Source organism: Micromesistius poutassou (genome assembly GCF_964030765.1).
Source record: "Micromesistius poutassou genome assembly, chromosome: 4".
NCBI classification, from domain to species: domain Eukaryota; kingdom Metazoa; phylum Chordata; class Actinopteri; order Gadiformes; family Gadidae; genus Micromesistius; species Micromesistius poutassou.
This window is the reverse complement of record NC_140274.1, coordinates 15,955,639-15,969,066: the sequence shown is the minus strand read 5'-3', so window position 1 is coordinate 15,969,066 and position 13,428 is coordinate 15,955,639. Positions and strand designations below refer to the sequence as shown.

At 50.2% G+C, this 13,428-nt stretch overlaps 1 protein-coding gene across 1 annotated transcript in view; it reads left to right on the top strand.

Annotated features, from left to right (window-relative positions):
• tenm4 (teneurin transmembrane protein 4) overlaps positions 1–13,428 on the top strand; it is a gene marked incomplete at both ends in the record, with an annotated part of 141,580 nt that overhangs the window by 72,833 nt on the left and 55,319 nt on the right. Inside the window, 3 exon segments of the mRNA XM_084466371.1 lie at positions 3,045–3,230; positions 7,143–7,169; positions 12,276–12,422. Of these exon segments, the coding sequence (XP_084322497.1) occupies positions 3,045–3,230; positions 7,143–7,169; positions 12,276–12,422 (360 nt within the window).

Below are 13,428 nucleotides of genomic sequence, written 5' to 3'. Positions count from 1 at the left end.
GTATAGCCGGTCATTTTTATGTCAGTTTTCTCTCGTCGCTGGACAAGGGTTTGTTTACACGTTATTTTAGCACAAATAGCACAAGCCGTCGTCTGGATTACAGCATTTTTTTGAAAAGTAGGATGGCTCTCGATGCGGGTAATGAGCCTTTGCCTGTGGGCTGTAATTGCATCTTCATCACACTCAAGGTTTTATCCGCTGTGGTGTGTGAAGCAGTCGTGCTGGGAGTCTGCTAGGGCCATTCTATCTGACCACTGTGAGATCCAAACCATAATTCTCTCTGTTAAAGTGAAGAAACGACTCATTTGTTGGCTAGTCACCAGATTTAGTTTGTATACCCACACACATGCACACACGCACACGTGTGCACACACACACACTTCTTTTGTATGTGACACTGTAAGTAGTGTTGTTAGGATGATCATTTTTCATGATTAGGTTTCAATTCCAAATGGGATCATGTCGATTTATCTTGTTTTTTATTTACGAAAAGGGATAATTGCTCATAATATCGTCTGGAAAACACGGCATGTCACAATGAACTGTTCCTTGTGAAAGGGAGGGAGGTGTGGGTGGTGAGAGAGGGTGGGAGAAGGGTCGGAATTATAGCCAAAGTTATCTCTACTGCCAAATTATTAAACATTTATTATTTAAACAAGCCGTGTGTGATTGAGTAGGAGCAAGAGAAAGAGAGACAGAAAGGGAGAGAGCATGTTAAAGGGAGAACAAAAGCAACTGAATGAAATACCGGCAATCCTATTTTTTTGAACACTTCAACTAAATCATGTTTTTAAATTGAGTGGACCTCGCAAAAAAAAAAATTAACATCGTTCTGCGCCAAAGTTAGGATTGTATTCAAAAACTGAATGGGATGGCTCTTTCAGCTGGTATTGTATTTTGTCACGCACTTAAGAAATGAAGTTGGACTCAATCAATGCGGCGCTGACATCATAGTAATAATGAAGCGGTGGAGGCGCTAAGTGAGTCATTAGCAGAGTGAGGCTGCGTGGCTGTCCCCCGTGGTCCTCCCTGCGTAGGGGGCTCCTTAATAAGGAGACAGGAACACACACGCAGGGCCACTGTTCCGAGAGGCCTCCCCGTTGCAATGCTGTGTGTAATCATTATGACAGACAGGCCGCTTAATGAAGAAGTCCGCATCTCAATGAGGATCGCACACAGGTCTGGTTTAGCCCGTCGCCACGTGTGGTGTGTGTGTGTCTCTCGGCGCTCCGGCCCAGTGAGTCCTGTGGTGGCGGCGGTGGCTGTGGTGATGGAGGTGGTGATGGTGATGGAGGTGGTGATGGTGATGGAGGTGGTGATGGTGATGGAGGTGGTGATGCTGATGGAGGTGGCTGTGGTCATGGAGGTGGTGGTGGTCATCGTGGAGGTGGTGGTGTTGGTAGAATGTGGTGTGGTGGTCATGGTGGGGGCGATGGAGGTGGAGGGGATGATAGAGGTGGTGGTAGGATCAGTGATGGTCATTGGGGACGTGGTGGGGGTGGTGGCGGTGGAGATAGCGGTAGGGCTGGTGGAGGCAGAGGTGGTTTTGATGATGGTCCTGAAGAGTGTTGTGATCATTCTGGTGGTTGAAGTGGTGGTGATGTCGTCAGAGGTGGTGTTCATTGTGTTTGTGTTGTGTGGTGGTGTGGCAGTATTGTTTATAATGGTGTTAGAGGTGGTGTTGAGGTTGATGGGGAGGATGGTTATGGTGGTGGAGCTGATGGTGGAGAGGGTGATGGTAGTGAAGTGAAATTGGCGGTCATGGAGGTCCTTTAGCCCTTTCATTCTCATCTCTCTCTCTCTCTCTCCCTCTCCCTCTCTCTGACTCTCTCTCTCTCTCTCTCTCTCTCTCTCTCTCTCTCTCTCTCTCTCTCTCTCTCTCTCTCTCTGTCTTTATCTCTTTGGCTGTCTCTCTCTTTGGCTCTCACCCTCCCTCTCTTTCTGTTGGGATAATAAATAATAAGCCAGGTTTAGTTAGTGGTGCATGGAGGAAGCTGTGCTCTAGAGAAATCCCCTTAATGCTTTCATAGTAGTATACATGCCACACCTACAACATATCAGAAATTGCATTTGATGGATTCAAATCAACAACAGCAGTATCCCCGGCACGGTTCAGGTAATATCTGACTGACTCACCCAGGTGACAGATTCTGTAATCAAAGATTTATTAATTAACGTTGTCTCCCCAAATAAAGTCTGTTTCAGAGCGAATGATCCATTGTTTTTTCTTGGTTTGAAAAGTGCACTCTATCGAAAAGATGGCAATTAAGATTTTCTGTTTTATTTTTGAGAAGAAGGGGGTCGGGTATGTCGGCAGTTGAAATGTACGTTGATAGACTGACAGAGTTAACGATTTCTCCCCGTATACATACCCATAGAGCTGAATATATTTATTATTTGATATATCCTCACATGCGTGGCGGTTTCTTAAGGAACTTAAGACGTTGACCTCTCTCTCTGGTCTTGACCTCCACCCCGACCTTCCTCCACCTCCATGCTCTCCCCCCCCCCCCCCCCCCCCCCGACGGACACAAAGAGTGGAGTTGACTTTGCAAACCGGAGGAGGAGGCGGAGGCGAGAGAGGAGGAGGAGGAGAGGAGAGAGAGAGAGAGAGGACTCTGCCCGTGTCTCCTCTTTGTAATGGACTTATTAGACGTCTATTGTCAGAGGGGATTGTAGTCCCCCCCCCCCTCACAAACGAGCCTCAGGAATGTCCTTTCAGCCCTCAGACAAGGTAGTGGAGCGTGGCGACGGTGACTCCACAATAACCCCGCCGATTTGTCTCCTCTCCACCCTGTTGCCCTCGTCCCATCACACCCCCCCCCCCCCCCCCCCCGCCCCCCCACCCACGCCCACCCACCCACCCCGCCTGACACCTTCCTCCTCCATCTGTCTCTTCCATCTCTCTCTTTTCCCACCCCTCCTCCCCCTCTCCCTCTCTCTCTCTCTCTCTCTCTCTCTCCCTATCTCTCTCTCTCTCTCTCTCTCTCTCTCTCTCTCTCTCCCTCTCTCTCTTTCTCTCTCGCTCTCCCTCGCTCCCACAGAGATTTGTGCAGCGGACTGTGGCGGCCACGGCGCGTGCGTGTCGGGCAGCTGCCGCTGCGAGGACGGCTGGGGGGGCGCGGGCTGCGACCAGCGCGCCTGCCACCCCCGCTGCAGTGAACACGGGACCTGCCGGGACGGCCGCTGTGAATGCAGCCCGGGCTGGAACGGAGAGCACTGCACCATCGGTACGACACACGAGGGGGGGCGGGGGGGTGGTGGTGGTGGTGGGGGTTTGAATGGTGTGTGTGTGTGTGTGTGTGTGTGTGTGTGTGTGTGTGCGTGTGCGTGTGTGCGTTGTATGCATCTGTGTATGTGTGTGTGTGTGTGTGTGTGTGTGTGTGTGCGTGTGTGCGTGCGTGTGTGTGTTGTATGCGTGTGTGTGTGTGTGTGTGTGTGTGTGTGTGTGTGTGTGTGTGTGTGTGTGTGTGTGTGTGTGTGTGTGTGTGTGTGTGTGCATGCAAACTGTGTGTGTGTGTGTGTGTGTGTGTGTTCATGCATGCATTTTTGTGTGTGTGTGTGTATGTGTGTGTGTGTGGATGTAAATGGTGATAAAAGCAAGGACTGCTTCTCAGAGTGTGTGTGTGTGTGTGTGTGTGTGTGTGTGTGTGTGTGTGTGTGTGTCGTGGAGGGGTCCAGTTGCAGAACAAAGGGGGAAGCATGCTTAATTGAATTTGTGCGACCCGGTAAAGCATGAACAGGTTTGCTCAAGGATCTGAGGCTTGTCTTCATGCATTTTAATGTGAGAATGTCCTTTCAGTTTTACTCCTCCTCTCCTCCTCCTCCTCCCCCTCTTCCTCTTCCTCTTCCTCTGTTCCCGTGGTAATTTCTGTTGATTTCTAATGCTGACAGGGCAGCCACTCACATTATTTTATGCAGGGCAAAGAAAAGTCTAATAATTGCCAACAGACCCTTTGACAGGGATTTCTGTGAAGATTTAACTAGGATACGTTTTAATAGAATGAATATCCACAACCTGTCAGGGAAACCTGGTTTGACTTTTCTATGTTAGGGGTCTTTGTGTGACCTGTCAAGACATAAACTCAACATCTAGACAAGATTTGGAAGACTAGGATAAAGATTGAGATGCCGTTCAGAAAATTTGGGTTCTGTAGTTTTCTGCTGCTTTCTATGGATTACAAGTTGACAGTTAATGATCTTGGTGCTGTTGCTGTCCATTTCTTTATTATACTGCCTTAATGGCAGTATTGTGTCCTGTTGTGAGAGCTGTGACTAAGCTAGCTACATTAACATGCTAGTAAGGCTAACAGAAATAACGCTGGCTTGGGCTAGTCTGCGAAAATATCCATCTTTACTTGGTCATCAATTTCCCAATTAAATACAACGTTAGCGATTATAAAATTCCAGAGAGTGTCATCCATTTTCAAAAGCCTTGACAAATATCTTCAATGTGTTCAAGATACAATATTTGTTATGGCGGAGAACAGCATGTAAATGCCAAGGAAATTGTCCTAAAAACGGCTTGCAGTAAGAAGCGTGTTTACAGAACCGTTGTGTTGTACAAAGGAAAATACCTGGGTCTCGTCAAGAGCTGGAGTGAAGATCTTGTAAAGATGGCTGACATTTGCAGTGCAGAGCTCAAGAGAGCCTTTATTTTGACTGGCCAGTACCAACAGACCAACGTCAATAGTTAACTGTCGAATGTGTCAACATAAATCGAGCACTTTCCAGTAACAACAAACAACTACAGCCCTACCCCATCTGTTTTCGACTGCATAACGCATCGTTTTGTTCTTCTCTTGAAATGCCAACTACCCACAAAAAAACAGCATGCAAGATCTTTTTTATCTTCAGTTTTTCAGTTCGGTGTTGTGTCGGCGGCAGATATCTGGTTGTTTGACAGTTGGAGGTTTAGATGAACGTTGCAATACAGGTGTTGGCTACATTTTGTGTCGTGCGGTGGATTCTGATGTGATGCACCTCCCGTAGCGGGCTCCTATTGTGGAGGAGAAGCAGAGCGTCCTCAACCACTTCCTGTCTGGTCTCGATGCCGTCCAAGCCACACTTGACACTCCGACAATGTCTGGGTGGGACACTAGCTCTGGGCTGCCTGCTCCACTGCGTGTCCAGCTCCCCACAGTCTGCTGTTGACCTCTCTCAACCACGGCTCTCTCCTTTGTTCGCTTATGTTCCCTCCTCTTCAGTTCTGTTTGTTCATCTTCTATCATTTGTGTCTCTTTTGCCTCCTCTTCTCTTCTTTCCTGCTTTTTGGTCTTCTATATTATTCCTGCCATCTATGCTTCGATTCAACTTTCCTTCAAAATTCTCTCCACTCCCCCACTTCCCACCCCTCCCCTTCCCTTCTTCTTCTCTCTCTTCTCCTCTCCCTCAATTCTGCCTACTCCACCTCTTCTCCACCTCCCTCCTCCCCTTTCCCCTCTCTCCTTCCCTCCTCTCCCCTCCTCTCTTTATCTCCCGTCCCCTATCCTTCCCGGCTCTCCCCTCTCTGTCCTCCCTGCTTCTCCCCTTTCCTGTCTCCTCCCCTTTTCCCCCTCTCCTCTCCTCTATACCTCTCCTCCCCACCTCCCCCCTCTCTCCATGCTCCTCTCGCCTCACCTCTCCTCCCCTCCCCTGCTCCCCTCCCCTCCTCTCCCCCTTCCCTCCTTCTCTTTTCTTCTCCGTTCAGTCGTAACGTAACATGCTTGGCCACTCGGGATCTCCCTGGACTCTAGCCAATCAGAATCGAAAGAAAGAGAGAGAGAACGAGAGCGAGAGAAGAGAGAGAGAGAGAGAGAGAGTGGGTTGGACCACAAAGGGCGAGTTTTCCCGCCTTCTTGGGGGCTCTAGACACTACACAGTGCAAAGGGGCGAATTAATAAAACGTCAGCTAGTGCTATAGGTGGAAACATGTATAAAATATAACATGATAAATTAAGATTCATTTCCTAACGGAGGGGAGGTGGGGATGCACTCTCCGTCTCATAGTACGGCCCCCCCGCACCGCAGAGTGTGGGACCAGCTGAAGACACGGGCCGGCCCGGGCTGGGTGAATGTTTAATACAGGTCTTGCATTATTGATGAGCCTTTTATAAGTGCCATATTGCAATCCTGGCTCCCTCGGCTAGAATATCCCTCACCGGTGTCCATTAGAAGCCGAAAGCTTCCATTTAAATCAATTTCATTGTTGAGCATTCCCCCCCCCGCCCCGGCTCCCTCCACCTGCTGTGTGGACCTGACTCAGACCTCGCCGGCCACAGAGGTGGAGCAGATTTAAACCTTTTAGTAAAACATCCCGACCTCCTGTACAATAAAGATTGTTCTCTTTGCTGGTGGCATGTGTGCATCAGTTACATTGGGTGCAGAATGCTACCCAGGATGCACTGCTGTCGCTACGGTGACGATGACAGGGGTTTGAAACGTTTCCTTCTGATCTCTTCTTCCTCCGCTCTCCTTCCGCCTGTCTGCTTCTCTGTATTTTAATCCTCACCCCCCCCCCCTCTCTCTCTCTCTCTCTCTCTCTCTCTCTCTCTCTCTCTCTCTCTCTCTCTCTCTCTTCTCACACTACTTAATAACCACTATCCTCTTCCTCTCTCCCTTGCTCTCTCTAACACCATCTCTCTCGCCCCTCTTCTGCCTCTCCCTTTCTCCCACACCATCTCTCTCGCCCCTCTTCTGCCTCTCCCTTTCTCCCACACCATCTCTCTCGCCCCTCTTCTGCCTCTCCCTTTCTCCCACACCATCTCTCTCACCCCTCTATCCATCGCTCTCTTTCGTTCACTCTCCCTTCTATTCCCTCACCTCTTCCTCCACTCCTCTGTCTCTTACCCTCTCTCTCTTTCAACCTCACTGCTGTCCCTCTGTGTGTGTGTGTGTGTGTGTGTTTGTGTGTGTCTGTGTGTGTCTCTGTGTGTGTGTCTGTGTGTGTTTGTGTGTTTGCTTGTCTGTGTGTGTCCACTCGTGCGTCGTTACTCTGCACGGTTTGCTGTCCCGGCTACTGCACGCGCTCCGTCTCCCTGTCTTGTGTCTTGACCCTTGACCTCGTGTAGTGTGAACTAACACACCGCTGGCCCGGCTGTGGGGCTCATGGCAGCATCACTGTTCAGCCTCCCCTTATATGTCCTGTGTTTTATCTCCCTAAGCTCACTATCTGGATAAGGTAGTGAAAGGTATGGCATTTCCTCCTTCCTTCCTCCTTCCTTCCTTTGTATTCCCTTCTCTGCCTTTCTCTCCATCAGAAGTCCGCCATTCACACATGCACCCCCCCATCCCCCCCCCCCCACCCCGCCCCACCCCTCGGACGGCAAATGTACACAAGACAAGTGCACCTCGATCCCTCCACTCACCCTCCATCGTCAACACCGTCATCCCTTCCACTCCTGTCGGACATGTTGTTGTCATTGTCGTTAAACTATGTCGCCAATCTTAAACTTAAACTTAAGCAAAACTACACTTTAGCATCACTCAGGCTTCAACGGGGTCTCCAAGGTAATGCCAACGCTGGCTCGCTCATTGGTTTAACTTTTGCTGAACTGCAGAGAGTAGGCAAGGCTTCATGTTAAAGGGAGTGGAGCCTTATTTAAGGGATTCTTTGATCGGGGAACTCTCTGGGAATAATTTTGTGGTTAGAATTTCCCTTTAACACCTTAATTCTGGGGCTCCTGTTTGAGAAAAGTAAAAATCCTCTAAACTGTCGCTCCAAAATTTCACATGGTTGACCCGTTTACCCCCTGTGGTGGACTTTTACTTTGTAGAAAGCCGGAAGTGGCACCTGTCCACTACTGATTGCCACAACAAAGAGAACGCTGGGTTGAGGAGGTTAAAAGAGACGGAGGGGGGGCTGTCTCCATGTATTATGGATCAGCTTGGTGCTGTGAGCGGCCGTCTGAGGGGTGCTGAGGACACAGCCGCCCTAATTAAAAGACTGCATGCTCCGCTTGGTTCCCTGGTGGAGGAGGTGCTGGTGATGCCGGTGGTGGAGGGGGGGGTGGAGGCCCCAGGTCTGCAGGCCTCCAGCGGACCTCGGCCTCCCCCTGTCCTTGGTAATGGACCACATGGCCACAGAGCAGCTTGAGACAGAGCCCCCCCCCCCCCCCCCCGAATCACCGGCGGCCCAACGTTTAGACACTCAGACTCACGCACCAGCCAACCTTGAGCCCACCGCGTTGGGAGAGTCTTTCCAGAACCACCACAGGGGGTCTGGGGCTTCTTCCCACCAAAATAAGGATTTCTGTTTCATAAACTCCCTTTTCTGCACTGTAGTGAGTTTTTAAGGGTGTGAATCACAAAATAAGACACAGACAGAAAATCTGTTTGAAAAATATTTTTTTATTACCCAGGATATATATATATATATATATATATATATATATATATATATATATATATATATATATATATATATAAATGATATATATATCCACAAAAATCGATTGACATACTGTAGCTTTTTACTATTTTTGGCTCCATTTTCTTCATGCATTGCCGCTGAAGTGTGTAGCTAGCTTAGCGCTCGCGGACTAAATATTACTGACAATCCCCTCTTCACTAGCCACGTAGATACAAGAGGCATATAAATGTTAAACAATACAGCACTGCGAAGAATTATGTCTCCAGGTGACTACCATGTGAGGACAGTGAACACCAGGACTCTTTTTCTCTCTCTCTTCATCTCGTTCTTTGACTCTCTCTCTCTCTCTCTCTCTCTCTCCCTCTCCCTCTCTCACGCTCTCTTTCTCCCTTTCTCCCTCCCTCCCTTCTCTTTCTCTTAACTCCCCCTCTATCTTCTCCCTCTCTCCCTTCCTCCCTCTCTTCTCTCTCTCCTATCCTCCCTCTTTTCCCTCTTTTCCCTCTCTTCTCTCTCTCTCTCTCTCTCTCTCTCTCTCTCTCTCTCTCTCTCTCTCTCCCCCATCCTCCCTCTCTTCCCTCTCTCTCTCTCTTTCTCTCTGTCTCTCTCTCGCTCCCGTCCTCCCTCTCTTTCTTGCTGGGGAAAAGCTGCCAATTAAGGTCGTTCTTTGCCAAGGCGGGGGTGTATCTTTATTTATCTGTGTGATAAGCGTTCATGGTGAATCACCTCCCTCTTCCACTAGTCAGGGTATAAACCCGCTTGTTTGACCACTTGCTCGATAAGGAGCCGGCCACCGCCTCGCCCTCTTTGTCCGGGAGGCACCGGGGCTCACTAAAGACATTAACCTTTCAAAAGTGAGTCCTGCGCTTTAGCAAAACTAGCTGTAAATGCAGCGGGAACTCTTTCCATGCGCATTTTCCTCCCTTTATCCCTCCGCCAACTGTTTCATTTGATTTGTGCTGTGAGGTAGTCGGGTTATCTTCCGGAATCTACCTCCTCTGCCAAACCAAGTGTTTCTAACATTAGCTCTCGGAGTGGTGGCAATAAACACACACTGCAATATTATTATGATTATGATTAGTATTATTATTTAGGTGAAAGCATGTCAGAATGTAGAGAGAGTTTCCTTAAAGTGCTCCATTCAATTATTTATGAAATATTAGCACACATGTTCAACCGTTTCACAAGGCGCCTCCATTTCGTTTACCGTTAGCTCAGGAACACCGGGCTCCTTTATTGAAATTGTATTTTATCGACAATGCGACATGACGGCCCGCAATGCAACGTGCATTTGTGTTTCCCCTTTATTGTTCAGTGATCTGCTGACAGGGTGTGAATCCTTGTTGTCAACGTGTCACATAAAGCACCACTATGTGACTGTTACCTCGACGTCAGGCTGAACAGCAGTGTTTTTCAGATAACGTCTGACTGAAAAACACAGTGTGTCTCTCTCCTCCCTCTGTGTGTGCTTGTCTGGCGCCATCGCCTCTTCAAACCTCTGTTTTATCCTTCACACCGCTACGTATTATTTCTGTCCCTTCTGAACATTGCTCTGATTCCCCACACCCCTTCCCTTCTCTTGTACTCTCCCTCCCTCTATCTGTTGTTCTGTCCCTCTCCCTCTCTCTGTTGCTCTTTCTTTTTCTCTCTTTGCTTCCTGTGTTGCTGTCTCTGTCTTGCTCTGTCCTTTTGTTCTCTGTTTCATTCATTCTCCCTTTCTCTTAGACTCTCTTCTCTCTGCCTCTCTCTCTCCATCAGTGTTACCCTTTCTCTCCCCCCCCCCTCCACCCCTCTCTATTTCTGTTGTTTTTCTATCTCTCACTCTCTCTCTGTTGCTTTCCCTCCCACTCTGTTCTCTCTCTCCCGGTCGTCCTCTCCCTCCCTCTCTCTCTACCACTCTCTCCCTCTCTATTTCTCTCTCTCCCCCTGTTTTCCTGTCTCTCTTTTCTATCTCTCTCCCTCCTCCTCGCACTCTTTCTGTACCTGTCTCTCCCCATCTCTTGCTCTCTTTTCCTCTCTCTTTTGCTCTCTTTTCCTTTCTCTCTCTCTTTTGCTCTCTTTTCCTCTCTCTCTCTCTCTCTCTCTCTCTCTCTCTCTCTCTCTCTCTCTCTCTCCCTCTCTCCCTATCTCCCACAGTGTCTCTTGCTCATTGTGTTGGGGGGGACACTGGTGCCGAGCCAGACAGGGTCCCCAGCTCCACCGGTCGAGACTAACTGGGTCACCAACCGTGGCCCTCCCCCCTGCCAACCTTCCACGCACCATCCTCCCCCCTCCTTTCATGTGCGGGCGTTGTGCTCATGACACATCGTGCGTTACGCCATATAGCGTTTGATAGCGGCTGATGTCCCTCTCTGCCTCATCTCCATCCTGGGGAAACCATTTACACCCTGGCAGATAGACGCCCCTCACGCACACACACACACACACACACACACACACACACACTCATTTTGTGCACATTCGAGCGCAAAACCCAGACATTGTTCTACAGAGATCCAGTCTTTTGATATCCTGTCCTTGTGAAGTCTTAGCTACCGCCAGAGTTCAATCTGGGCTCCCTACTGCGTCTCAAACACCAGCCCCGCACCACCCGTTACATCCACCATCACCTCTTTACGTCCACCATCAGGACCACTAGCTACACCATCCCTACTACATCCACCATCACCTCTTTACGTCCACCATCAGGACTACTAGCACCACCATCCCCACCACATCCACCCTTACCTGTTTACATCCACCATCAGGACGCCCACCTCCATCACCCACCCACCAACGCCCTCCATCATCATTACTACCCAACATCCCTCTGCCATCCGCTCCACTGCCCCCATCACCACCACCACTCTCACCCCCCACCCCAACCTACCTCCACCCCCACCCATTCCACCTTCCATCTCCAAGGGAGGGGTTGGTGGTGATGGAGGGGGTGGGGGTGACACACACACACACACACACACACACACAAGCATTTCCCTGGTTAAATAAAGGTTAAATAACGCAAATAACCCCCGGGCAAAATAAGATCAAACACTTTCCCAACCCACCCCTTAATTTCCTGTTAGAGCGGTAGGGGAGGAGGGTGTGGAGCTACTTGAGGAGATTTTATGGATTTTCTCACAACACTCTTAAGAAGTATTTAATAACCCCGCCACCACCGCCAGCGCCTCTACCAGCACCTCCACCTCCTCCTCCTCCACCTCCACCACCTCCCCCTGCTGTAAATCATAGCAAGTGACATTAACATGAATCTGTTCAGTGATTTCCCCCTCCTCTGGTCACGAGTCACGGTGGGCCACAGTATTAGAAATCACTGGGAAACCGATCCAATTATGGACGCCGACGCCCACGCAACGACCGGCAGTGCACTTATTACGCGTGCCTTAGCAGGACAAATAAAGTCCAGGCCAATCTACTGTATTAAATGAGTGGATATTGATTCAGAGGAGAAGCCCCACCCCCCCTTATCTGATTTGTACTTTTTTTTTTCCATTGCAAAGGGGATATGAGACGCGCCGCATGAAAGGTGCGTCAGATTAATCCCACCCCGCCCACCCCCAAATGAAAAAAAACAAACAAAGTCAAATTATTCTTTACGTTGATAGAACCCGCTCGATAACTCTTTGTGCGTTCCTGGCGAGGGAGGGAAGGGGACGGGGAGGAGGAGGAAGAGGAGGAGGAGAAGAAGAACAAGGGAGGGCCGACAACAAACCTCCTCCTCCTCGTCCCACCATCACCACCATCGTCATCGTCATCACCATCGTCATCTCCTGCTCTGTTCCCCGTTGTCCCCCCTCCCCTCTCCCCCCGTCGAACCCCCCCCCCCCCCCCCCCCCCCGCTGTGTCCTCTCTCCGGTCCACGCCTCGTCGGTATGCTGCACAGCGGAGCCTCATGCCGTCTCCCTCTCATGTCTTTGTGTCTGCGCAGAGGGCTGCCCCGGCTTGTGTAATGGCAACGGGAGGTGCACCCTGGGCACCGGCGGCTGGTACTGCGTCTGCCAGCTGGGTTGGCGCGGCAACGGCTGCGACACCTCCATGGAAACGGCCTGCGGTGATGTCAAGGACAACGACGGAGGTAATATCCTACAGGCAACCGACCCCCCCCCCCCCGGGGCCGTGTGACCCCCGCTGTTTTCCTCCCCCCCGACCCCCCCCCCACGTCCCCCACCCTTGCCTCCCTCCGGGGGGGTTTAGACTAAGAGCACGATTTAGACTTGGCGGATGAAATGAGAAAATAAATCAACAACTTTGAAATGATCACACCCCTGCCCTGGCACGAACAGATACTCGCTCACACTCACACGCACACACACACACACACACACACACACACACACACACACACAAACACAAACCAAGACACTCACACACACACACACACACACACACACACACACACACACACACTCACAAACACAGACGTACACAGCCAGGAACCAGCAGGTCTTGTGGCTGGTGGGCCAGCTGTCCTCCCTGGGCGGCTGGGCAGAAGGAATTGCTTCCAGTCAGTGTCACCTAGACTTTATTAAAGAGAGCACGCAGGCTGGCCCCGGGGCCCTAGCATGTCTTGGACGCACAGCTCGGCCCCTGTCTGGGGCTCTTAAACAGCAATGGAGCGGAGCCAGGCACGCACACACACACGCACACTCACACACAGACACACATGCACACATGCACAAACTCACACACACACACACACACACACACACACACACGCGCGCGCACACGCACACACATACACACAGCTAAGCAGGGGGCTACTCCAAGCCTGAGGGGCTAATCTGTAGACGTGACTGCTTCTCTGGTATGGCTTATTCCAGGCTTTTCCAAACACCTGCGAGAAAAAACGTAAGGGGCACCATTACAGCATGGTGGCTCTGCCCGCTAGTGTGCTAAGCATGTAGGCACTACGCACTGAAGCACTTTTGATGCCCACCTTTGGTCCTAAACTACATTTTGGTCCCAAACTACATTTAGGACCAATACCCTCCCTTCTCACAACCGCTGTCCAGTCTCTCGTTGCTGTCCTGTCCATAAAAGCATACAAAAAGAATATAAAATAAGAAAATTGTTATTTTTTA